General features: G+C 40.2%; 1 protein-coding gene and 1 long non-coding RNA gene across 3 annotated transcripts; one reads left to right on the top strand and one right to left on the bottom strand.

Annotated features, from left to right (window-relative positions):
* Window positions 1–12843, bottom strand: LOC116735098 (uncharacterized). Its single transcript, XR_004342329.1, has 3 exons — window positions 12831–12843; window positions 2655–2658; window positions 1–669 (listed from the first exon to the last, which is right to left on the bottom strand). It is a non-coding gene; the product is annotated as an uncharacterized LOC116735098 (long non-coding RNA).
* col1a1a (collagen, type I, alpha 1a) lies at window positions 5423–27224 on the top strand. Of its 2 annotated transcripts, XM_032586713.1 has the most exons (49): window positions 5423–5675; window positions 7293–7484; window positions 7732–7754; window positions 8069–8104; window positions 9201–9293; window positions 10527–10595; window positions 10686–10730; window positions 11286–11339; window positions 11416–11469; window positions 11578–11631; window positions 11741–11794; window positions 11891–11944; window positions 14294–14338; window positions 14440–14493; window positions 14581–14625; window positions 15093–15146; window positions 15325–15423; window positions 15617–15661; window positions 15848–15946; window positions 16156–16209; window positions 16308–16415; window positions 16997–17050; window positions 17161–17259; window positions 17346–17399; window positions 17488–17586; window positions 17712–17765; window positions 17870–17923; window positions 18027–18134; window positions 18217–18261; window positions 18530–18628; window positions 18735–18842; window positions 20937–21098; window positions 21199–21252; window positions 21365–21472; window positions 21560–21613; window positions 21737–21790; window positions 21888–22049; window positions 22231–22338; window positions 22526–22633; window positions 22743–22796; window positions 23291–23398; window positions 23518–23571; window positions 23659–23766; window positions 23862–23915; window positions 24024–24131; window positions 24546–24819; window positions 24922–25112; window positions 25303–25545; window positions 25679–27224. In XM_032586713.1, the coding sequence occupies exons 1-49, from the start codon at window positions 5594–5596 to the stop codon at window positions 25823–25825; spliced, it is 4338 nt and encodes a 1445-aa protein (XP_032442604.1). In that variant the 5' UTR covers window positions 5423–5593; the 3' UTR covers window positions 25826–27224. The 2 variants fall into 2 exon arrangements, with proteins under 2 accessions (XP_032442604.1, XP_032442605.1); XM_032586714.1 differs by lacking the exons at window positions 21365–21472; window positions 21560–21613.
* Window positions 27225–27405: the final 181 nt, after the last annotated feature.

The raw sequence follows: 27405 nt of genomic DNA, 5'->3' as shown, positions 1-27405 counted from the left end.
AATATAGTAAACGTTTACAGATAACATGCTTATGAAAATTAGCACCATAATAAAATAAGTACACTTTAGAGAAATGTGAAAAATATTTCACCAAGCACAGAGTATTGCTTTAATTCAATGCCACAGTATTTCAGTTTTACTGCAGACAAACTGACATTTCTCCTTCCTAAGAACAGTGAGGATCAATGACAGAACATTCCCATCCATCGCATTTTACAGAAACCTACAAAAAAGAACAATAGAGGAATTAAACGGAGAAAGCTCTTGTATTTTAAAGAGTACAGAAAACTGGCAAAGAAAAACATTTGACTTATAATTTTAAGATGTTGTGGACTCTCTATGTATGTGGCATCATCAGAACAGATGATGATTGGGACTGAATGCCTGGAGTGAAAAAACATTTCTAGGTGACTTCTTTGCCTGTTTATGTCAGAAGTAGAAAAAATAGTCAGCAATATCATAAAATCAGTTGATGTTGGCATTAATTATGAAGCTGAAGTGTGGACTTAAAGGAGACAAACTACCTTAAAATCTTTCCATCCATGATCTGAACACGCTGAGCCTTGAAGGATGGTGAGGGGGGCTGGTGGTGCCCATGTCCAGCAGTCATCAGATGAGAGGCGGGATTCACCCTGGACAGGTCACCAGTCCATCTCAGGGCCCTGAAAGCTAACAACAAATAAAATGTATGAAACAGAAATGTTTCATACATTTTAAGGGGAATAAATTCTGTCCAATTACTTTTCAATCAAATCATGTTCATTAAGCACTTATTGTTTGAAACACAAATCTCCTATTGATCTGCAAATTTGTGTATAAATGTGAGTGTGTATGGATGAATGTGACTCTAGTGTAAAGCACTTTGAGTGGTCAAAATGACTGGAAAAGTGTTATATAAGTTCAGTCCATTTACTGTTTATAATTAAATAAAGGTAATTAGCCTCTGACTAGGACGTAACCAGCTTGAATTTACCAAAACTACTAACTATTATCAAGGCTCTCTATACTTTTAAGGCAATATTATCTGAGTAAAAATGGCGAATTTGAACAGCATCTCTTCTCCTCTACAGCTCACGATGATGCCGGGAAAAGTGCCATCTTGTTTTTATGGCACTTTTCAAAGAACCGAAAGTTTTTTGAAAAGTGTGCATTACCACCACCATCTGGTCTGGAGTGTGAACTGGAGCTAATGCCATTCACTAATAGATAGATCTTACATCACACATCTGAAAATGGATTGGGTAAAATTAGCTTCTGTGTTTTAGTTAAAAAACTGGAGACAACAGATCATATTCGGAGAGATGTAAAACTGAAGATACTTCCTACATTTAGTGTTAAGGACAAGTATTGTTTTTGTTGTACAACCTCTGTCACTAAACTGTCGACGTTTGTTTTGAGGCATGAACACATTATTTACTTCTTTGTTAAACAACATTACATTAAGTTCCACGATAAGGATTGTAAAAAAAAAAAATATTCTTTGCCATTTTAACAAAATAGTTTACTATTGATTAATTGATTACTAAGGCACCTAAAAAAGCATACTTCATCAGCTTAAAGTATATACTGAGATATAATTTAAACAGTGAAATTTCTGTATATTTAATAGTTTACCTTTAAAGTAAGCTTTAAGGGAATTTTAAAAATACTATTTTGAGCATATTTTTTAAAATGTACACAAAATATTTTTAAAAGCATATCATTTCATTGGTACACTTGAGCAAATACATATTTTGTTCACTTAAAGTATACTTTTATTTAATATATTTCTTAAAAGTGTATTGTGGTACAATTATATTTCAGTGTGTTTATTGTGTAACATTATAAATTGTACGAATTTATAATGTCAAAATTCGTACAAGCATGCTGTTACTATATTTCCTATATATTTATATGTAGTACACTTAATACTATAAATATAGTAAGTATTTCAAACATACTTACAAATGTAAGTATTTTAGTGGTACACAGAATGTACCTTAATTAGCATTAATACACATAATGGAAATTATCTAGCCAACTAGGCTGTTTGTTCTCAAACATCTCCCGGTTTTTAAAAAAACAGAAGTATTAAATCAGAAGATACGTATATCCTACAGATAGAAGATTTTGAGTGAAGACTTTTTGAAAACTCCTTGTAACCTAGTTTTAAATTACAAAAACGTGTATTGAGCCACTGAATCTTGGGTTGTTTAGCTGATTGAAATAACCACTAAGTTTGTGCTGACAGTGACACTAAAATGTGCTAATTATTAATCCTCATTTACTTATGTTTACTTATGTTGGTATGTTAAGCTGCATGATTAACCCTATCCATAGTTTGACAATAAAGTAGATAACTTATATTTGATGATTCAGGACAGATTTTAATAGCAAATGTGAAGTGTGGTGTATCATGTAGCCTACTTTTATCTACGCCATCCATGATGCATGTCAATATAAATGGATGTTCAATATTGATGTTCGTGACTTATTTTGAAAAAGGGCAGGGAGCGGTTCTTGAGTTGCTGTTAGGTATTTTAATGGCATAGACTAAGAAAGACTGCATCTATTACTAGCTGACAAACTTAGTTAAAAATCCCCAAACATTTAAAGCAGTGGTCTCAAACTGCATTCCCCTATGGCCGGTGTTGTGCAGCTTTCAGATGTGTCACTTGTCTTTCACATTTGAAATAAATTTCTAAAGTTCCTAACTAGCATGCAGTCCAGGATCAGACTACTGCAACTTTTAGATGTCTCTCTAAAAGTTACAGTAGTCTGATCCTTGAGGAATAGCGACTGAAACCACTGCTTCAAAGCATTAAATGGAACCCAGCAGAAAAGGAGAGACAGAATGACACATAAAACAATAGAAGACAAAAACAAGTTTGAAGCAATGTGAGCAAGACAATAAACATCACCCTCTATATATACTAAAGTTTTTTTTTTTTTCACTTGGGTTGGTATATGCATCAAAACCTTCTAAGACCACTAAACCAGAGTACCACTTCTTGGTTTTTAGCTAATCACAAGTGCACATCTAATTCAAAGGTTGAACAAACATAAAATGGATAACTCCACACTGAACAGAGATTCTTTAAAATGCAGTTTGCAGTCCTTGAAACCATCACTCCATTAATGAAGACCATCAGTGTTGGATTTTTCCTAGTGAATGGACTTAAAAATTGCAGGGTCTGTTAAAAATTTATCACGATGAAATTGCATTTTAATAAAAAACCATGTGTCAGTAAAATAAGCAACATTTTCAATTCAAAGGTCCTTTTTGTTGCTAAATTATTGAGTAAATATAGATATGAGCTCAAAAATAATTATACTTACTGTTTTTAATCTGCTATTTAGATTCTTAAACCATCCAACTGGTATAAAGTTCTGTTATATCCATTCAGGTGTCCAAAGTTTCAGGAACCGCTGATCATTTATGGAACTTATTTGAAAAAATTCTTCCTTAGAAATGTGGACTGTGGACGCTGACTTTAGCAGTGCATATCAGTGCATATTTAGCATCTGTGCAACTTATTGGTGCTGTTGTATATACCGATAAGTTGCACACAACAATATTTTTCACAGTTCCATCAGCCTGTTTGTTGAAGCAAAGATGAACCCCCAGTGGTCCAAGAGAAGCAACTTTCTTGTCCTTTGCTGTTGCTTGTGTTTCAAATTTACAAGCATACTAGAAACACAATACAAAGTTCTGGCTTTGGACTTTTCTATATAAAAAATATGTGATATATTTCGTTAAAACGTAATGTTTTAAATAACCCTAGATATTGCTGAACTTTAATACATTTTAACTGTTCCATTAAGTTCAGTATACTGTTGCAAATAGAGTGGACTCTCAGTATTTGTAGAGTTTGAGAGACAACGGACCACAACCACCCACAAAAAGGTTAGGTACAGCCAGTCAGCACCAAGAAAATAAATGGCAATAATTAACTGGCAATAATTTGGAGATACATTCCACAGAAAAATCTGCATACTGAAACTGAATAGCAAATAGGCTGGAGTCCACTGTAAATATTTTCAGAGATTCCAAGACATAGTGTGTTGTCCTTTGGTCAAGCTATAGAACTGACAAAGACAGGCTGCATATTTGTGTCATATGAAAGGCTCTTCGAAGACCTCCTCAAGTGGCCTCAATGGGCTTCCTCAGGCATATTAAGACCTGAGGAAGCCCAGCCTGGGTACTTTGGGATGGGCTCTCCAATCTCTGGTGTTGAGATCATAGAGGTGGTAGAGATTTGCCTGGAGTTCTTCAAGGCATTGGATGTTGGAGAGTTGTATTGGTTGACGCAACTCTGCAATATCGCATGGACATCGGAGGCATTTTCCCTAGATTATCAGACTGGGTGACGGTCCCCCTAAAAGAGGAACTGCAGAGTGTTCCAGCTAGAGGGGATCACATTTAAGCCTTGCTGGTAAGGTCTATTCAGGGGCTCTGGAGAGGAGGGTCCTTTTCATTTCATATTGGAGACAATGCTTATTAAGACCTTGGTCTGCATTCCCAGCAGTAAGTTGGCTTCGTTTTTGGTGAGAGTTAGACTCCACCAAGGTTGCCTTTTGCCACTTATTCTGTTCATAACTTTTACGGACAGAATTTCTATGCGCAGCCAAGGTGCTCAGGGGATCCGGTTTGGTTGGTTGGTTGGTTGGTTGGTTGGTTGGTTGGTTGGTTGGTTGGTTGGTTGGTTGGATGGATGGATGGATGGATGGATGGATGGATGGATGGATGGATGGATGGATGGATGGATGGATGGATGGATGGATGGATGGATGGATGGATGGTTTCTATTGCACATCAAACACGTACTGTATGAGTAGTTTTGTATAAGAAGTGGAACCTGATGGTTCCACAGAGAATGCAGGTAATGAAGTTCCCCCTGATACATTTTTAAAGGATTAGGAACAGAAACAGAGACTAACTCCTACATTTTCATCCAAACATGTTTTGGATGAAAACATTCACTGTGTTAACATGTGTAGGTCATGTTAACACAATGAAAGGGGAAACCACTCTCATATTGGGGTTTCACCTCTGGACCTTCAAGGCAAACCAATCTGAAAAAATGTGAGAAATCTGAAGGAATCAAGAAGTAGACCATAACCGAACAGAACTCTGGATAAAATGCCGGGTTGCTGAAGATGAAAATCCACCTCCGACCCTCCAACGCTCATATGGCTCAAGTTACTCCCTTTCTCAGAGCCCCCCCTTTCTTCAGACCCAGACAGGCTCTGCAATTATGGAAGGAGGGACCTGCTGTTTTTTCCCTCTGTCTCTTTTTTTTTCCTTTGAAGGAGGTGTCCTTTCTTGTCTTCCCTAAACGTGAGCAGCAGCAGGGTAATGAGGGTGCGTCCCCCCTTAGTCGGTCCAGACCCAGTACCTCCCAGTTCTTTGGGCTCCCATATAAAAGCTCTGCTGGAAAATGAGTGCAGGCAGTAGGGAGTTTTCTGCTGGGGTCAGGAGGACTTTGGACAGACGCACGGATCCTACCCCAAACACCCCTGTATGAGTGGAGTGTAGCAGAAAGAGAAAACATCCCCAACTTTTTTTTCCTCTCTTGCCTCAAAGAGTCTACATGTCTGGTGGCATCTAGACATGTTCAGCTTTGTGGATTTGCGGCTGGTGCTGCTGCTCAGCGCCACGGTGCTCCTGGCCAGGGCGCAGGGCGAGGACGACCGTAAGTTTCATCAGTTTGTCGGAGGTTCTCAACGCTTTTCTCCCTTTTTTTAAAAAAAAGGATGGATTTTGTCTTCATGACTGGACGGCTGCTGAGATCTTAGGAAGAGAAGAGGAGAAAACAAAATGATTTAGACATTAGATCATTGAAAGTTTGTTGTCTTCTGAGATAGACAGAACAGGGTGTACGTAATCCATTGGGCATCCCAGGAAGGCCTCCCTCTCTCCTTCTCTTTGTTCTAGTGTAGCACTCTCTTCCCCTCCATGTTCCCAGCATGCATGCAGAGCAAGTTGCTGCAAGTTTTTTGCAGACTTTTCTCCAGGCCATGCTTTTTAAAGAAGAAATCCCATCGCACAGATAACATTTACCGGGCCTTCAAAAGTGAATATTTGTAAGACACAAATAACGTTTTTTAATTTATCTCCTTTTACCAGCTTTAAATTTGCTGCTCGACTTCCGTTAGATGCGTCAGAGATGTGAAATCTGTCTGAGACCTGATTGATGTGGCAGTGTTAGTCACAGCCTGAGGCCAGCTTTTAAGTCAGACAGGTGAACTGCAGCCAACATAATGAGAATATTCCCAAAGGAAAATCAAGAGGTGAGAAACAGGTTCAATCTTGCCCATGACTAGATATAAACATCTTCCATCTGCAAAAATCTACAGCTGTTTTGATATTGAAAAGGCATCATGAAGGACTGTAAGAAATTGAATCTTCTGACAAGACAAAGAAAACCAAATCAACTCTGGGGACCGCAACTATGGAGTTGATATTCAGTTTTTCCAGATGTTCCTTTTATCTGGAAAGGATTCAGCAGCCTTTTTGAAGCAGATGTATTTTGACACTAAGAGCGATCTCACAGCGACATCCAGAGGCTCCTCTCTGTGACTGCAGTAACATCTGGCTGCCACGTCCACCCCCCTCTCACACCCGCCTCCTCGTTTTCTTCACTTTCTTTCCACTCTTTTTTTGTCTGCGTTCCTTTAATTGCAAACACATGTGTAGAGTTTCCAGCAGCTGCTGCCAAACCAGCCATCTACAGCATTGCTGTTTTTCTCCCTCTGAGCTCAGAACTTTGGCACGACACAAGATTTATATTCACTCAAAAAGTGCATTCAGGGTTAACATTGTGCTAAGAAGTTAGATTCCCACCACTAAGATGGGACGCTAACTCGCATTTCAGTGAAGATAAAAATTTATTTGAAGGTTTTTAATTTTTGCTCTACATCTGCAGGCAGACTGTGTCCTCTCAGTCACCCCTAACCCGGGTCTGTTTCAGTTCCACACAGAACATTGTCAGAGCCGCTGCTAAGCACTGAATTTATACAAAATAACAATATATATTTTTGCTAATATTAGAAACATTTACATAAAAGGATAGAGAAAACTAGAATTTAAGGTGTTGTCAGGTCAGATGCCTCATTATATACAAATTCAAGCAATTCTAATGGAATCTAGATATAAAAATTAATATTCCAGAGTATTTAGTTTACATTTTGTATTTTAATGTAATTTTCTATTCATTCACAACCATATTTTTTACTTTACATTTTCTGTTTTGTTGCTCCCGCATATGCATGTCTATTTGACATCCCCCTCTCTCTGTTGCCCCCCTCAGGCACAGGTGCCAGCTGCACCCTTGAAGGTCAGGTGTTTGCGGACCGGGACGTGTGGAAACCAGAGCCATGTCAAATCTGTGTGTGTGACAGCGGAACTGTGCTGTGTGATGAGGTTCTATGCCAAGACCCAATTGACTGCCTCAATCCCATCGTCCCCCAGGGCGAGTGCTGCCCCATCTGCCCTGATGACGGTATTTCACTTGTATATCTTCTGGGTTACTTTTTCATAACTTTGATTCTATTATTTTCTGTATCATATCATTCCAGAAGTCATAAATATGAAAATATATTAAAAACAAACAAAGCACAAAACATGAAGAAAAAAGGTTTACCTTTAACGCCCACCTTATCTTTACATCTTTATATTTTCTGCAACACATCTATTTTTTATTTTATTTTTTTTCTACAAGTTTGAAATTGTGTGTTTCTCCTTTACAGGCTACCAATCTGCTCAGGTTGAGGTAAATAAAAATTTCTTTACATTCAGAACTTGTTGGCATTTTTAGTTATTTGTTTAGTCTACTAGGTGCCATGAAAATCCTTCTGTTGTGAACTGCTTTTATTGAACGAAAGTGGTCATAAACTGGACTGAAGTGCGATGATTAGTAGGTATACTAATAATAAAGTGAACATTAATATTCATATCATTCTATTCATATTATTTGTACAGATCAATGATGTGTAGTATAATAGTAATCAGTACATGACTGTTAATGTGATTATATCAGTACCTTTATCTTTACATGAAGACTATTTTTGATGTTTTTGCCTACAGGGACCCAAGGGAGACAGTGGACCCAAGGGAGAGCGGGTATATTCACATTTTATTCTTCTGTGGATGTGCTTCCAGTTTTGTTAAATTTTATTAGTGTGAAGAAGTTTTGGCACTGTGACCAGAGTCCTGTGTGTTTTTGCTGGAGTTAAACGGGTCTTATCAACAAAGCAGCAGAATTACATCTTTTCTATTTTCTGTGGATGAGGAAGTAAGATTTAAAAATGTAGGAGCATTTAGCAAGAGTATTAGTCACTTGGTGGTTGTAGCTTCTTTTTGTGATGTAAGAAGTGGTAAAATATCATTACATTTATAACATGCCTGCTAAAACATGAACTAAAAGCTGTGAGTGCATTTTTACCACATGGAGCTATCTTCCCTTGATTCTAGCATTGCTAGTAGAAAACAAATGACCTGCTTGATGAAAACATTAGTAGTTGGGTAAACAAAAGTATCAGTACATGAGGTGTTTGTGTTTTTGTCAAGAAAAAATCTTGAGGTAATTTTTACTTTGATCTTGTTTTTAAGAATGCTAAGAATAAGAAGTTGCTTTTTGTTTTTGTTTCAATTGTTACTTCATCAAAACTTATTTCATGCATAAAACATTATGACTTTTAAAACCATAAAGCAAATCGCATTCGTCCATTTTATTCAATTTGATGCAGCTAACAACCCAACTAGCTTTATCCTGGCTAAGCAGCTAGGCATGCTGGGTCTGAAAGAAGCTTAATCTGAATTAGCATAATGGGCAATCTAAAACATCTTCAAATATTATTCATTTAGCTGAAGTTGTCATCCATTACTCTTTGATGTGGATCATTAATAGGTTATGTGCAACACACTCCTTAAGTGAAATTTTAGAATTCTCATGCAGAGTCAGCATATCCACTTCCTGTATGGTGATGTCACATTGACCACAGCTTATCTTTTTGTGCCCGGTTTCACGGTCATTAGCGTTGAGAAGTCCAATTTTAGGAAGTTCTCTGTGATTATAAAGGACACCAGATTACACAATACAATCAAATATCCAATACTAAACATATTTAAAATAAGGAGTATTCAGGTTGTCTTTGTAATGATGGCTTTTAAGTGACACACATGTCCCGATGTTTGACATTTCTTTAATTTCCTTTAGGGCCCTCCTGGCCCCCCTGGTAGAGATGGCCTGGATGGCCACCCTGGTATGCCAGGACCTCCCGGCCCTCCCGGACCCCCTGGTCTTGGTGGAGTAAGTTGTTATTTTTTTGTGTAAATTTCTGTACTTGGCTAAGTTTGGGTTCAGATTGTAAAGAGCCAATCAGGGTTGGAGGAACAAGCCCACATGAAATGTTTGAGTGGACCTGCTGATATCAGAAAACATAAATTACTAATTTGCTTTTACCACAGCAAAAATTATATCTTCACATCCAATTGATCTTGATGCCATATTTTCAAAATATATAAATAAAAGCCTAAAATTGCAGAAAATATAATTTTCTTGGTAAAACTTGGGCATATTTTCAGCTTTGTGGTCTATCATAAAATTGAACTAATGAGATTTTCAGACTCAAATCTCATTAGTTTTGATCTTGGGTCAAAAGGTTGGATGATGCACCTGTGAGAAAATAGCATGCCAGGAAAGGATGAGAAGATACTTGAATTTTTACAACCAATGTTATTATTATTATTATTATTATTATTATTATTATTATTATTATTATTATTACAAATAAGATAATACAAATCAACAGCAATCTGTGAGTTGCTACATCAGTTTCACAATCTGACTTTAAATTCAAATTTGATTCTCAAGGGCCATATCAAGTCAACAAACCTTTGAATTTTATGTAAAATTCTGAGATAATATCCTACAGCTAATATAAAATTTCTGCAACTTATAATTCCCCTAATAAATCTATTGGTACATGTTATTTGTTTGGAGCCAATTTTTAACTTTACATTTGCCTCACACAGTTGATGGGTTTTGCAAAAATATTTTTTAGTTTACTTATGTAAACTTAAAAATAATTTCCACTTTATTTTTGAGTCCTAATGTTTGACATGCTTAGCATCTGATAACATCTACCGTATTCATTTTTATTAACCTCAAACATTCTTTTAATATAAAAATCATACTGAGCTAAGCTAACAGCTAATACCTGATCTTGTTTGAAAAGTAAAGTTAACAGGACACTTAATGGTGACTAACTAGACTTGGACTAACCTGTTGTCCAGGTTTATATTATTTTTTTACTTTTAGCTGTTCTGAAATAACAAAAATATCATAAAAATTTTTAAACTAAAGCTTTCATATCATAGAAAGTAAATCTCACCAAAGGGTTACATTAAGGGCAGGTCTTGGTGTTGTTTTAAGGCTCTTTGAAAGTTCCTGTTAAACATAACCCTTGCTCAATGTATGTAATATGTGATTGCTTGGTAAATGTCTCTTGAAGGACATGTCTGTTTTCTTTTTGTGCTTCAGAACTTCTCCCCTCAGATGTCTGGTGGTTATGATGAGAAATCCCCTGCCATGCCTGTGCCTGGACCAATGGTAGGGCATGTTCACCCTTCTACATGTCTATTATTTTCCTGTGATTTAAGATGGTGCTGTTTCTGACTTATGCCCATGTTTGACTAACAGGGCCCAATGGGACCCCGTGGACCTACTGGAGCTCCAGGTCAAAGTGTAAGTGGATCATTTTCTTCCTTCCAGTGACATGATTGTAATGTTAACACCGATTGCCTGACTGCATTGAGCTGTTTCTAAATTTAACAACTTGTCCCATAAACCACATGTATCTAGTCTCAGCTTAATCTAGCAAATTCAGCCTGGAAATTTGTGAATTTTAATATATGTTCTTAAGCATACTATAGTACTCAGTTCACTGTTTCCCGAATATACTTGTTAGGTATTTCACTTAAAGAATTCTGTAGTAATAATGGATTCAGTTTAACCCTTGAATTATTAGGGTTGTCAGATTTCCTGTTTTAACTTCAACAGAATTATGGTCAGTTTGAAGCGAAATTTTTAATCTGTCATTTTAAGCCTGTGGATCACTTTCTGATACCAATTCAAGAAACCCATGGCCATCTATGGTGTCAGAGCAGCTGAAGTTATTCAGGATTATTTTGTTATACAAGAAGTGTAATTTTTTATAACCTGTAGAATTCAGATTCAGAATCAAAGAAAAAATGGTCAGTTCAGTTGTGATGATATTTGAGGTTCTGTCTCCTCCTACAGGGACCTCCAGGACCCAATGGCCATCCTGGTGAGCCTGGAGAGGCTGGAGCCTCTGTGAGTGTTGAAAATACACACACCTTTTCACCTAACTCGTCCACAGCCCACATAACTCTCTTTATCTTTTAATCAGGGTCCCATGGGGCCACGCGGACCTGCAGGACCTCCAGGAAAGAACGGAGAGGATGTAAGTGGTCAGCTTGTATTTTTCAGTTCCTGAGGAAACATCACTTTGAATCAAAGCATAGTGATTAAAGTGGATTTGTAATTATATCTTAATTTTGTATGTCGACAGGGTGAGGCTGGCAAACCTGGTCGTGGTGGTGAGCGGGGACCTTCTGGTCCACAGGTACTTCACTGATCAAACATGTTTTTGAGTAAACATGTGTAAATCTAAACCAAGAGCACAGCAGAGTTTAACTTAAACTGTCCCTTGTTTTCTTTTCTTTTTTCCCCAGGGTGCTCGTGGTTTCCCAGGAACCCCCGGACTTCCCGGAATCAAGGGTCACAGAGTGAGCTAAAGCCATTTTGTATCATCCCATTCATCCAAAGCTGAGAAAATCTCATGAAGAGGAACTTCATCTTTATGTTTCTCTCTTGGCCTTCAGGGATTCAGCGGTCTGGATGGTGCTAAAGGAGACACTGGCCCTGCTGGACCCAAGGTGACTAAATGTTTCCACTATCTCATTCTTTCACTTGATGTCCAAAGTTTCATTTCAATAAATGTTAACATAAATTGTAGCAATGCATGGGTAGCTTAAGTGGGAAACAGAGTCAATATAACAAAATAGTGAGTATAGTTGAACGATAGTTGGTCATTTAATTTCCAGAAATTCCAGCAGATATAAAAGGACAACCTGCCTAGCTGATCTCAGTAATAGAATGGCTTTTAAATGGGTTGTTACATATTTTATTAAGGCTCACTAGAGTGATTACTGGAGATGCATAGATAGAAACATTTGGCCAGTTATCATATGTGATATTAATATTGCTGTCATAATTGTGATAATCAATGTTTGTCAACATATTTCCCTTTGACACAAGGAAAAGAACTGACCACGATGTGCTGCAGTACTATCACTGTCTCATGCCCAAACAAACACATGGCCAACCCCTCCAAAACACAAACAACAAGATAAACATAAGTGCTGGATGTTAATATCAGCCAAGTTTCACTTATGGGACTGATACCAATATGTTAAAAAATGACCAAAATCAATGTTAAAGAGGCAGTATTATGTAAAATATACTTTTTTGGGCTTTACATTTTATGTTATTCCCTCATCAAAGACATACCCGAAGAGTTGCCTTATTATTTCATGCGTGTTGGAGAAATCTTTTAATCTCCCGTGGCAACCATTCAGCTGTGCAAAATGCCATGGGGGGACTGAGGGACAGCTCCTTCTGTTATCGAGGTGCTGTTCTTCCTCGGAGCTTCTGCCTCCCCAGCGACTTCTCCACTCAGCTCCTTCAGACTAGCCAGCAGCAATTAGCAAACACCTTGTGAAGCTTCACATCTGTCATTATATGTGCTACTTATCAGTGAACTGCTGGTAAAAACATTGTGAAAGGGTTAACAGAGGAGCCATGTTGTGATGACTTCCCAAAGGTGGAGTTTCAGAAAGAGCAGGATTTTTTCAAGAGAAGGAGACCTAGTAACAAGGTGTTAAAATACAAGGTCAAATTTCTTTTGAATGATATTTGTTAAATGTAGCATTTTTATAACAACTGGAGGTATCATAGTTACTTGATTGTGCTATAAGACGCCACTATGTGGCTGGAACATACATAATACTGCCCCTTTCGTGCCGATATATCAGATCCTTTAGGCATAAAAGAAATAGAATTTGACATGAATTAAATATCCAGAATTTGGTGCCCCTGAACTCAATTTTGTGTAAACATTTGGCACCCTGTGATGTTCCTCTCCTCCTGCTTTGCACCGCTCTGTCCCACTGCATCAGAGCGGTGCTACAGCACTGTGCCTCTCAGAGCACAGGAAGAACCCCGAACTGATTTTTCTGTTGCCAACAAAACAACATAGCAAAGCATCATTTTATATGTAGTTATTCATAATTGAAGTAACACTGACTAAAAAACACAAACAATGAGAAATACAAATGTGTGATTATGCTGAGAAATCCCCTGTTATGCCTGTGCCTGGACCAATGGTAGGACACGTTCAATTGGTCACTTGGTGCATGTTCATGTTCACAAAAAGTTCTTTGGAAATTACCTTATTGGTGCTACAATTGGATTGTTATATCTGAGTTTAAAAAACATGACTTTTTCAAACATCTTTTTTTCCATAACAATTTGGTCAGTCTTTGCCTTTTCCTACCAGCAAATGAAAATATTGAAAATTAAACTTGCAGTGAGATGTCCTCTCCACACTTAGCCTAATAATGTGCCTTTCTAGTTTTTGCATTTTTATATCCATCCATCCATTATTTTACACTTACCCCTGGTGGAGTTTTAAGGGGTGCTGGTACCTATCTCCAGAAGTCAACGGGCGAGAGGCAGGGTACACCCTGAACAGGTCGACAGTCGTGTTTTTATAAGGAATGTAAAATAATCTTTACATTCTGTAAACTTCAGTTCTTAGCTAAGTTGACAATACATGGGCCATACTGTGGACCTTCTTTATCTGAAAATGGAATGTTTTGCAGCGTCACAACTTTCAGGCACCATCTTTAAAGATGTTATTTAATATATGTGCCAAGAAAGACAAAACTGAAATTTGACTCAGGGTGACTAAGGATTAAGTTTACTAACAGGTCATTCACTAATAGTTCAAATCAAAAAAAGAGATTAAAGAATACAACAGGCAGTAGCCATTAGTAGCCACTAGCCATTATGTTAGTAGCCATTAGCTGTAGCACTCTGCTTAACCTGCACACTCATTTGTGATAGTTACATTATTTGTAATTATTTATTTTAGCATTAAGATTGATTGTTCTGTTGATGTCCTTTCACATTCTCCTCTCTCTCTCTCTCTTTCCTCATTTTAGGGAGAGGCTGGAGCCCCTGGTGAGAATGGAACTCCTGGTGCTATGGCAAGTGAAAAAAATCTTTTTATTATAATTCTACCTGGACTTCACCTTAACCTTTGACTGACTGCTACTAAATGCATGTTGAATGAATTGTATTCCTTTAGGGGCCCCGTGGTCTGCCTGGTGAGAGGGGTCGCGCAGGTCCTTCTGGAGCTGCTGTAAGTCCATGCATACACAGTCTAAGCTATAATTTGCTGAGTCATACACCAACCAATTATGTCTGTCTGTCCGTCTGACTCCTGCAGGGAGCCCGTGGTAACGATGGTGCTGCTGGTGCTGCTGGACCTCCGGTATGTCTTTGATTCTCTGATAGTTGAGTTGAAGTGCTTTTTTTATGACTAAGTTCTGAAAATAATATTGAAACACACTAGTGAAATACACTATTTACATTAACATTGCAGCTTCATATTCTGTATTTGCAATCACAATTTAATGTAGGCATTCTATGCTGACTCTATGCGATGATATGCTTCAACAGGAATCCAGAAGGGACAAACTTATTTTTCGAGCAAGTTTGTACCTTCAAATTATTTGCTATAATTTGAAGTTAATTGGGGGAGGTGCATTGGACTAATTGCCATGTGCATTTCTGACCACAAGATGGCATTACATTCTGCACACTGGACCTTTAATGCTTATATTTTACTATGTTGAGTAAATCTACCAAACTAGAGGAGCTTTATTGTTTGAGCTATGATTACAGAAAACTGAAAAGAAGACCTGATTTTTGTCTGAAATCCCATTCGTTTGCTTTCAGGGTCCCACTGGCCCTGCTGGACCTCCGGGATTCCCAGGTGGCCCCGGGCCCAAGGTAAAAGAAAAAAAAAAAGAAAAGAAAATTCATTATTTCACACTGGTAATAACAGTTTAGTGTTTCATTTGGGAGTCTACCTAATTAAGCATATTTATGTTAATGTTTTAGATTTCAACCAAAGCTTTCACATCCAACTATTACAACTAAGTCTTGGTTTTGGTTTTTTGTCTCCCAGGGTGATGTTGGAGGACAGGGTGCACGTGGACCTGAGGGCCCTGCTGGAGCTCGTGGAGAACCTGGTAACCCCGGACCCGCTGGCCCAGCTGGACCTTCTGTAAGTTTGAAGCTCTAACTTTACAACAGAGGTTTAAAAATGAATAATCAAAAGGTTTTAAGCAGTACAAACTAATTTAGGCAAAATAAAACTTCTGGTGCTTGTTTAAAACAAAATTACAAAAAAGTTACTTTTAATGTATTTTGTCTTATTCTAACTATAGTAGTAAGGATTTGTTCTTTTTCCTCCTCAGGGAAACCCTGGAGCTGATGGAGCCTCTGGTGCTAAGGGAGGCCCTGTAAGTGTATTTCTAAAAACAAAAAACATAAACTATATATGCATTTTTTTTTTTGCTGTAAACATTCATCAAGGGGACCTAAAAAGCTCCCGTAGCTCTACTGTTTTAACAACCGTTAAAGTCAAGTTGAAAAAACCAGACGTGAGGATGTGACTGTGTTTTGTGGCTGTGTGCTGCCCCCTGCAGGGTGCCCCTGGTGTTGCTGGATCTCCTGGTTTCCCTGGACCACGTGGACCTCCAGGACCACAGGGTGCAGCTGGTGCCCCTGGATCCAAGGGTAATACTGTAAGTACAGCTCTAAAAAACAAAACAAATCAAATATATTTATGTGCCTACTAAAATAAATAATTATATTATTGCTTTGTGTTGCTATTAATCTGTGTTTGTGTTTGAAATGTAAACACAGGGAAACAACAAAGAAAGAAATCTTCTAATAAACACTCTGATTTGTTGTTCTTTTCTAAATCTCCTTCAAATTTGAACGTGTCTTTCAGGGTGAAGTTGGTGCCCCAGGATTCAAGGGAGAGCCTGGTGCAAAGGGAGAGGCTGTAAGTTCACTGAGATATCCACAGAGTAACACTTTTGACTTGTACTCCATGTACTTAATCTCTGATTCCAATTAATTTGTGTCTTTTGTTTTTCACAGGGTGCTACAGGTGTTCAGGGACCCCCAGGACCTGCTGGTGAGGAGGGCAAAAGAGGATCCAGAGGAGAACCCGGTGCTGCAGGTGCCCGTGGAGCCCCTGGAGAGCGTGTATGCATTTCTTCTAAATATTTGTCATTTTACCAACAATTTTAAGATGAGTTTGGACTATGTCAAAGAGGAGAATCCCATGTAGGATCCTCTGGACCAACAAAGCAGAATTTTCTGTTTTAGAAAAGAATTGCCTCTTTAAGGCGATGGTGATTTAGGAGGTAGGAGTTTGTCCTGTAACCTGTGGGTTGCCAGTTCGAATCTCCTCTCTAGCTGTCTCAGCTACAAAGTCACTTCACCCGTCTTACTTGATGGTGCTGGTCAGTCAGGCCAATGGTGTTGATGACAGCCTGGTTCTGTCAGACTGTCGCAGAGCAGCTGTGGCTACTATCCAGCAGCTCACTACCATCAGTGTGTGAATGGGTGAATGACCGACTGTAGTGTGAAATGCTTTCGGCTCCTCTAGAGGAGATAGAATGCTATACATATACAGGCCCTTTACAATCTTTGCTTCCACCAGAGGTGACCATAAAGCCAAAGCAATCACTTAAGTTTTTTTCATTGTCGTCTAATCAGTTATTAAAGCAAGACTTCAATGAAATCATAGCAGACTAAGTTTGTGTTTTAAATTCTCTCTATAGGGGGGTCCTGGAGGCCGTGGTTTCCCTGGTTCCGATGGCCCTGCTGGACCCAAAGTAAGTAAACAATGAAGAACTCAACAGGAAACCTTTTTAAATCTGAAATAATTCCAGGTAGTAATAACAAATTTTCTCTGCTCTATTCTTCCTTCTACCTGCTATTGTAGGGTGCCCCTGGCGAGCGTGGTGCTCCTGGTCTTGTTGGACCTAAAGGTTCCACCGGTGAGCCTGGTCGTACTGGTGAGCCTGGTCTCCCTGGAGCTAAGGTACAGATAAGTCTCTGTACAAGTATGACTGTACCAGTCTTTCACCACATTGTCATCTCATCTGATTTCCAACATTTGCTTTGTAGGGTATGACCGGCAGCCCTGGTAGCCCTGGACCTGACGGCAAACTGGGAGCTTCTGTAGGTTTATGTCCTGCACTGTTATTCTTATCAAACCACCACCCACTTTTTGTCTTTAAAGTAAAGTAAAGTTATTTCATCTCCATAGGGAGCCCCTGGACAAGATGGACGTCCTGGACCCCCTGGCCCTGGTGGAGCAAGAGGTCAGCCTGGAGTCATGGGATTTCCTGGACCAAAGGGAGCTGCTGTGAGTATGGTCTAAAAAGAAGAAACATATCGTTGTTACACTCATTGTTATGGATTTTGAACTTCTGAGGACTGCTCCACTAATATATGTTCTCTGTGTTGCTTCTTTTATTTTTTTGTGACTAGGGTGAGGCTGGAAAGCCTGGTGAGAGAGGAGTCATGGGACCCACTGGCGCTGCTGTAAGAGGCCTATATTTTGCTCCTTTTTTATTTTTAACAACACTTTCTGGCCAGTCAGAGAGGCCGTGTCTGTCTGTTTGAAAACCTGCCATCTTTGTCTTCAGGGAGCTTCTGGAAAGGATGGTGAAGTTGGTCCTCAAGGTCCTCCAGGTCCTTCCGTAAGTAATGCACTTCTGCACCACCTTTTGCACCAACATCCAATTCTTCATGAATAAAAAAAATAACAAAAAATTACAACAATGTATTTCTCTGCATCCCCAGGGTCCTGCTGGTGAGAGAGGAGAGGCAGGACCTTCTGGGTCCCCTGGATTCCAGGGGCTTCCTGGACCTCAGGGAGCCGTTGGTGAGAGTGGCAAGCCCGGAGAGCAGGTGCACATTGATTTATGCAATAGCTTTAATACATTTTCCTAAGTGAAAGTGCTTCCTCCTTATTGCTATCTTTTTTGTCTAGGGTATGCCTGGTGAGCCAGGAGCTGCAGGTCTTGCTGGATCCAGAGTAAGCAGCTTTTACTCACCATTGTTTCTTTTACCGATGATACACTCCTAGGAGAATCCTGTATTGGTGGTTGGAGAGGGAGAGGGTTGGGGGGTTAAAGCATCTTTATAGATTTACACTGGTTTCTAAATAAAACTGTTATATTAAAAGATTACTTTTGCGAGGTAGCAATAGTTAGAACAGATTATTATGACCAATGTGTTCTACAAAAAGAGCCACACCATCTAATTTGGACATTTACCTAACTTTCTACCACCTTTCCCCTCAGGGCGACAGAGGATTCCCCGGTGAGCGTGGTGCCCCCGGTCCCATTGGCCCCGCTGGCACCCGTGGATCCCCCGGTTCTCCTGGTAGTGATGGTGCTAAGGTATAGATTTGCAATCACTTAATAAATTTGAACGTTTAAACAAAATCAAGTTCAAGAAAATATCAGGCATTGTTGCTTCATTGTTGTTTATTACATTCCTCTTAAGGGAGAACCTGGAGCCCCTGGTGCTCCCGGAGCTGTTGGTCCTCCTGGACTGCAGGGAATGCCTGGTGAGCGCGGAGCTGCTGGTCTTCCAGGACTGAGAGGAGACAGAGTGAGTGATCACAACAGTATTTATCCATAACTCCCAATATTTGCAATCACATTTCATCATGTATAATACATGTCCACCAGGTAACATAGGCCCCAGACTGGTCCTGACTGTGTAGTCCCATATGTCACAACTTCCAGTGCAGTTTGTGTTGTGAAATCTTTCTTTGAAAACCAGTAATAAGTTATCTTCAGTAGTTGAAGGTACAGTAGCTCAAAAGCCCCTTGGACCACATAGGCCAGGTTTTGCTTGCGAAGTGCATCAGACGTCCTTCACTGGTTCACTGCAATCCTTCCTTAGTCCATGTTGATAGATACTGACCACTGAAACTCAGGATCCCCAAAATAGAGTGATGTGAAACAATGTTTGCTCCTTCCTGATTTCTACTTTTTGAATGTTTGACACACTTCAATGTTTCATAATATCTAACCATTTTAAATATTAGTCAAATATAACAAGCAAACAAAATGCATGTTTATTATTTTTAAAAGGAGATTTGTCAGTATAGGAGAAAAACATTGAAACCAATATAGGTTTGTGTAAAATAGTGTTTGCCCCTCTGTCAGCACATAATGCTGTTTATCATACCTGAGTTCACTTTTTGTAGCCACACTCTGGACTGGTTACTGCCGCACCTTCTTTATCAAGATGTCACTTAAATACGACCTGATTGAAGTACACCAAGAGATCCTCAACAGTTAGACATCATGCAGAGATCCAAAGGCATTCAGAAACAAATGAGAAGGACAGTATTTCAGCTCTATAAGTCTGGAATGGGTTGCAAAGACATTTCTAAAGCTTTGGTACTCCAGACAGACCCATTATCCACCCATGGAGAAAGCATAGAACAGTGATGAAGCTCCCAATAGGACAATCAAAATTACCACAAGAGCAAAACGTCGCCTCATCCAAGAGGTGACAAAAGTTCCCACAACAACATCCGAAGAACATCTGGCCTCACTTGCCTCAGTTAAGGTCAGAGTTCATGCCTCCACCATACAAAAGGCACTGGGCAAAAATAGTCTGCATGGTAGAGTTCCAAGATGAAAACTACTGCTCAGCAAAAAGAACTTTAGGGTTCATCTCAATTCTACCAGAACATCTTGATAATCCTGAGACTTTTGGAAAATCATTCTGTGGACTGATTAGACAAAAGTCCAACTCTTTGGAAGGTGTGTGTTCCAATACATCTGGTGTAAAATAACACCGTATTTCAGAAAAAGAACATCATACGAACAGTAAAATATGGTAGAGGTAGTGTGATGGTCTGGCACTGTGTTGATGCTTCAGGACCTGGAAGCAGCTTCCATTTATCACAGACTGTTGTCTACCAAAACATCCCAAAGGAGAATGTTCGAATGTCAACTTGGGTTCTGCAGCAGGACAATGATCCAAAACACTCGAAAGGCTGAAAAAAAAACAGATGAAGTCTTTGGAGTGGCCTAATCAAAGTCCTGACCTTAAACTTAATTGTCTCCCATGCTTTGGTATGACTTTAAAAAGGCCATTCATACCCAAACCCCCCATTGTGACAGATTTAGGACAATTCTGCAAAGAAGAGTCGGCCAAAATTCCTCCACAGCTGGAAAAGACTCAATGCAAGTTATCATAAAAGCTTTCTATCACTTGTTGCTGCTGAGGGTTGCCCAACCAGTTATTAGGTTTAGGGGGCGATGACTTGTTCACACAGGGTCATGTTGTGTTTGCTTGTGACTATTTTTTACATTTGTTTGATGTTTGGAAAAAATGAAGTTTGATAGACATCTAAAAAAAGAAACAAAGTCAGAAAGGGACAAATACTTTCTCACACTGCTGTAGTTGTTGTCACACTCAAACAAATCCTTACATTTGTTCATTTTTTCTGCTTCTAACACATCAATTTTGAAGAGATAATGTTCACTTTCTGCCTAATATACATGATCCATTTACTGTTCCATTTACCTCAAAAGAGTTATGCTCTTCACCCGCTGAAGGTCATGATAGTTTGATTGGTGTTAATGCACTAATACAGAAATTGTTGTGATGTGATTTGCAGCAAACACTTTCACACATTTAGCATTGATAAACCCGATAAACCCTCTTCATCCAATAATCCAGGGTGACCAAGGAGCTAAGGGTGCTGATGGTGCACCTGGTAAAGATGGGCCCCGTGGTTTGACTGGACCAATTGGACTTCCTGGACCAGCTGGTGCTCCTGGTGACAAGGGAGAGAATGGTGCCCCTGGACTTGTCGGCCCTGCTGGAGCCCGCGGAGCACCTGTTAGTAAAATCTGTTTGTCTCCCAAAAACTTGTCCCAACTTGTACCAACTAATCACTGGATTCTCAAAACCTTGACTGATAATTCTTCCTCTGTAACAGGGTGAGCGCGGTGAAGCTGGACCACCTGGACCTGCTGGATTTGCTGGACCTCCTGTAAGTTTTTTGCACTAGCTGATTAGTTTCGTCTTTTTTTCCACTTTGTAAATTTGCACTAAACTATTCTAAAAACGTTTTTATTTTTCAAATCACCACCGTTCAATCTCAGGGTGCTGATGGACAACCTGGTGCTAAGGGAGAGTCTGGAGATAATGGTGCTAAGGGAGATGTTGGACCTCCAGGAGCTGCTGGACCAACTGGTGCTCCCGGACCTCAGGTTTGGAGACACATTCATTTGTGGTTTGCATTATTTATCTTCTAAAGACTCTTGCATTTTGATTGAGGTTGTGTTGTGTTTTCTTAGGGTCCTGTTGGAAACACTGGTCCTAAGGGAACCCGTGGAGCAGCTGGACCTCCTGTAAGTCATTACTCTTGTCTTCTTCTGTAAATTACTTTTTAGCCTTGCATTAGTTTTAGTTGACTTGTTCAAGTGCACTGGTTTGATTCAGTCTTTGCTAATTTAACCAATCTTTCTTCTTAGGGTGCTACAGGCTTCCCTGGAGCTGCTGGCAGAGTTGGCCCTCCAGGCCCTGCTGTAGGTTTTAACTTTTTTTTTTCACTTTGTGTTTCTGATAATGAAAAGTCCAGGTTTTTCAGAACCGTTACAATTGACCCCTGTCCCCAATATGTAGGGAAACTCTGGTCCCCCTGGACCTCCTGGACCATCTGGCAAGGAGGGACCCAAAGGAAACCGTGGTGAGACTGGACCTGCTGGTCGCCCTGGTGAGATTGGTGCTTCTGGACCCCCAGGAAATCCTGGAGAGAAGGGTAGCCCTGGTTCAGATGGTGCTGCTGTAAGTAAGCTTCTCTGTAACAGACTTTCAAAACAATCAAGGTCACCGTCAGGTGAAAACAAATAACTCATTGTGACAACATCAAATCTCCACATGTTTAGCTGCATAAATAATTTGTTCACTCTTGATGTTGCTTGTTTCTAACCTTTACCTCTATTCTTCCTTTTGCTGTGACCTTCAGGGAGCTTCCGGTCTGCCCGGACCCCAAGGTATTGCTGGAGCACGTGGCATTGTTGGTCTGCCTGGACAGAGAGGAGAGAGAGGTTTCCCTGGTCTCCCTGGGCCTGCAGTAAGTAGATTGATCTTGACTCTAAAATTCCTGCATCATAAACAATCAAACCATTTACCTTATCTTAAAAAACTAGAACAATAAATCTAAGCATCTTTTTATGCAACTTCCAAAAGGCAGCTAAATATATCTTAATAACTACACGTGAATTGTTTAGTGACGTGTCTACATATTGTGTCTTCAACAGGGAGAAATTGGAAAGCCTGGATCTGCTGGCCCTGGTGGTGAGCGTGGGCCTCCCGGACCCATGGGACCCCCTGGTCTTGCTGGTGCCCCTGGAGAACCTGGACGTGAGGTGGGATGAAGGCCCCCAGTCACTGGAGTGCTCTGGGCCATTTCATGGTCTAGTACATGCATAAGTTCAGTGTTCTGCTGATAGTTGAGTTGCTTTGTTTGCATCACAGGGAAACCCTGGTAATGAAGGACCATCTGGACGAGATGGAGCTCCTGGACCCAAGGTAGGTTCATGACATGTGTTGAATGATTGAGCTGCACACAACAGTCATTGAGTTCATATCCAGTTATACAAGTCCTAATTCAACTCCTGTCAATTTGGTTAATTCAGATTCATTACATCTGAATTCAGATTAATTAATTACATAAATCCTAAATTAATCGTAATTACAGTAGGTTGAGATACAGTCAGTTTGTCATATAATGCTAGTTAGATAAAACCCAGAGAAATCCCACCAGTTTCCATTGCGTCATTGACCTTGAACCTTTTTTTCTTTCTGAACAATCTGCCTACCAGATTGTTTGCCTGGTAAAAAGAATCAAAATTAGACAGAACTGAAACCCCATTTTCAGACTTTGGGTCAGAAGTAATGGGACAACTTTCTAGCAAAGGATCTAGTTGCTGTAGAATGTTTGATAACTCCTGTCCTGAGGAACACTTGTTTTATCTTGGTTGGTAGAAAGAACCAGATTATCTGATTTTCTGTTTGTGTTGTAGGGAGACCGTGGAGAGAGTGGCGCTGCTGGAGCCCCTGGTGCCCCCGGACCCTCTGGTGCCCCTGGACCTGTTGGACCCGCTGGAAAGTCTGGTGACCGTGGAGAGACTGTGAGTGAAAATTGCGCCATGCTTATCAATTTGTTCAATTTTTTCATATAAAACACGTGCATGAAGATGGCATGTCTTGACATTCGCCTCAAAGTTAAACTGAGGTTTCTGTGTTTCAGGGGTCTGCTGGCCCCGCTGGCTCTGCTGGCCCTGCTGGACCTCGTGGCCCTGCTGTAAGGAACAATTGCTCCAATAAGAAATTAAGTATATGAGGACAAAGAAAAGTAAAATTAATTAATTATCTCCATCCATCTTTTCAGGGACCTGCTGGAGCTCGTGGAGACAAGGGAGAGACCGGAGAGGCTGGAGAGAGAGGCATGAAGGGACACAGAGGATTTACTGGCCAACAGGGACCTCCTGGACCACCTGTATGTACATGTATACTGATTTTTCTATGCTAAAATATATAATGTATAATCACAGAATCAGCCTCTAAGCCACATTTTTTTCTATGAACTCCTAGGGATCCTCTGGAGAAGCTGGGCCTGCTGGTTCTTCTGGACCTGCTGGACCCAGAGTAAGTTATCATTCAACTATCAGCAGTTTATTACTATTATCCTTTTAATATTTTCTCTACTTATTTGTAGAATTATATTTTCCTAATTATTCTCTGTACTTTTCTCAGGGTCCTGCTGGATCTGCTGGTGCTCCAGGTAAGGACGGTATGTCTGGTCTTCCTGGACCCACTGGACCTCCTGGACCCCGTGGACGTTCTGGAGAGATGGGACCTTCTGTAAGTCCTCCTATCAATTTCTTTTCCTCCTTCCACTTACCAGTGGGCTGCACAGCAGCACAGTTGGTAACACTGAAGGTTCTTGGTTCAAATCCCAGCCTGGGGTCTTTCTGCATGGAGTTAGCATGTTCTCCCTGTGCATGCTGGGTTCTCTCCAGGTACTCCGGCTTCAAAAACAAGACTGTTAGGTTGATTGATCTCTCTAAATTCTCCTTAGGTGTGTGTGTGTGTGCATGGTTGTTTGTCCTGTTTGTCTCTGTGTTGTCCGTGACAGACTGGCGACCCGTCTGGGGTGTAGCCCGCCTCTCGCGTGATGACCACTGGAGATAGACACCCTGTCCCATCGCTTTAGATAATGGATGGATGAGCAGAACTTATCACTAATGTACTAACCAAATCATCTTTCTTTGTTAGGGTCCTCCTGGACCTCCAGGACCCCCAGGACCTCCTGGTGCCCCCGGTGGTGGATTCGAAATTGGTTTCATTACCCAGGAGAAGGCCCCTGATCCCTTCCGCATGTTCCGTGCTGATGACGCTAATGTTCTCCGTGACCGCGACCTGGAGGTGGACAGCACCCTGAAGAGCCTTAGTCAACAGATTGAGCAGATCCGCAGCCCTGACGGAACCAGAAAGAACCCTGCCAGAACTTGCAGAGATCTTAAGATGTGCCACCCTGACTGGAAGAGCGGTGAGTCCATATTTATAAAAGCATGGAATACCAATTGTTTGTTGCTGACTGTAGTTCCTCTCCAAAAATAATAGCAACTGACCCTTTTTTTCTGTTGTTCAGGTGAGTACTGGATTGACCCTGACCAGGGCTGCACTCAGGATGCCATCAAGGTCTACTGCAACATGGACACCGGAGAGACCTGCATAACACCAACTCAGCCTGAGGTTGCCAAGAAGAACTGGTACATGAGCAAGAACATCAAGGAGAAGAAGCACGTCTGGTTCGGAGAGGCTATGAATGACGGCTTCCAGGTGAAACCTTATGCTGCAAAGAACTCTCCCTCACAACCTGAATTGTTCTTTGGATCTTTCCCCTAACCTTCCGTCAAACTGCATTTTCTGTACCACTTTTTCTACCAGCTCTTTTCTATCCTCTCTTACCAAATTCAATCTTTCCACTTGGAAATCTAGCCAGTAACTCTTTTTCCTCTTTCCTGTCCAGTTCGATTACGGCAGCGAGGGTTCTCTGCCAGAGGATGTCAACATTCAGCTGACCTTCTTGCGTCTCATGTCTACTGAGGCATCCCAGAACATCACCTATCATTGCAAGAACAGCATTGCCTACATGGATGCTGCTGCTGGCAACCTCAAGAAGTCCCTCCTTCTCCAGGGCTCCAATGAGATTGAGATCAGAGCTGAGGGCAACAGCCGTTTCACCTACAGTGTCCTGGAAGATGGATGCACGGTGAGAAACACTTTCCTTTTCATTTCTAGTTCTTCAATAAGAAGAGCAGCTGGTCAAACATGCAGGGGTGGTTGTTGAGTGAGTCATTTTAATATTTTAAAAGTAATTATCATCTATCCCTCTCTTCCCACAGTCACACACCGGAACATGGGGCAAGACAGTCATTGACTATAAGACAACAAAAACATCTCGCCTCCCCATCATTGATATTGCTCCTATGGACGTTGGTGCTCCAGACCAAGAGTTTGGCCTTGAAGTTGGACCTGTCTGTTTCTTGTAAAAAGAGAAATCTGGACTTGAAAGTGTTGTTGTGTGCGTGCGTGTGTGTGTGTTTTATTTTTTCTAGCAGTCATCTCTCCCCAAAAAAGAAACCCCACCAAAAGATTCTTGCAATGTCATTTGCCTGAAAATTCTGACCCTTCACTCCTGAATCGACACATCTCCACTTGGCCTTTGTTTCCAATGGTCTACTTTGCCTAAAACTGCACTTGAACAAAAACAAGACAGTGGCGGTGTGGTGGCATCTGCATCGCTGTGTTTGGGACCACTATTTTTGTTTGGTTTTTTTGTTTTTACTTTTTTTCCCTTGTTTTTTGCCATCACCAACACCAAGGATCCTGTAGAGAAGACATTTTGTTTCACTGGCAACAAGAAAATAATATATGCCTCTGTAAAGTGTAAAAAAAAAAAAAAACCTCCCCTCTTATTTTAGCCAAACCAGGCCTCTCTGGAGTTTACAAAAATACAAAACTGACTTTTGTATTTTATACACCTCTGCGCTCTGAGGAATGAACGGACAGTCACAACAGACAGAATTCAATTGTTTGTACCACGTTTCAGGTGTTGATGAATAAACGGTGAAACTGACAGTCATCTTTGTGTTTGTTGTTCTGCCCTCCTCTGCTTCACCTGCTCTTGGCAAGGTCAACATCCCCCTCTTACTGCTGTTGTGATTTGTTTGTTTTGTGATTGATATCTTGTTTTTGTTTTTTCTTTTCCTAAGAACCATTGCATTAAAAACACCAGCAGAGAAAAATGAGTTTAAACCTCTTTTATGAAAAAGATAATATCGCTACCTCAGAAATGAAAGAAATTCCAGCATTTTAAAAGGACTCTGAGTATTTGAAATGAAGCCTGTTTTCATTGTGGCGGTCTGTGGGGTAGTTGAGGTTTACTGACACTTTTAACAGAAGCAGAACTAAAACTTAAGGTGCTATTTTTTTCTTTGAGGTCTGTTGGCTATCCAGTATGGCTCCACTGTTGTGCAGTGTTACAAACATTCTGGCATGGCAGCGCCCTCTTGGTGCTAAAAATGAAACCACAGCTTTTAATTCTTGGTGCCCAGAAGGAGACAAACTTCTTCTGTCTGATCATGGTGGCAGTAAAACTTTTCTTTTTGCTATTCAGCTTCTACTCCAACTTTTCATCCCTTCATTCATGAATCTGTTGTACTTATTTTCTTGTTCTCTTGTGGAACAGGTGACTTTCCTCATCAACAAATTAGAATCAGAGATTTTAATCACCACCCAGATGGAGAGGCATCAGAAAGAGTTTGTGAGTTAGAAGGACACACCCATGGGGAAAAAATCAGATCTGTACCTATTTTGTATATGTATAATAAACTGAGATGTTTTTAATTATTTTGAATGCTGAAATAAAGCATGTTAAGTGGTCTAACATTGAATCCTGTCTAATTCCCTGACTGACTCACTGACTGCCACCACAATGCAAACTGAAGTAACTGAAAAAGTAAAGTATTTGCCCCTAAAATATTTGCTATTCTGACATGTCTATTTTGGTCAGATCATACAAGCTTTATTATCTTACAAAAATTAATGAATACAAGATGTTTTTAAATGA

The sequence above is a fragment of the Xiphophorus hellerii genome, chromosome 16, assembly GCF_003331165.1.
Source record: "Xiphophorus hellerii strain 12219 chromosome 16, Xiphophorus_hellerii-4.1, whole genome shotgun sequence".
In the NCBI taxonomy this organism is placed as follows: Eukaryota; Metazoa; Chordata; class Actinopteri; order Cyprinodontiformes; family Poeciliidae; genus Xiphophorus; species Xiphophorus hellerii.
This window is presented reverse-complemented; position numbering and strand designations above follow the sequence as displayed.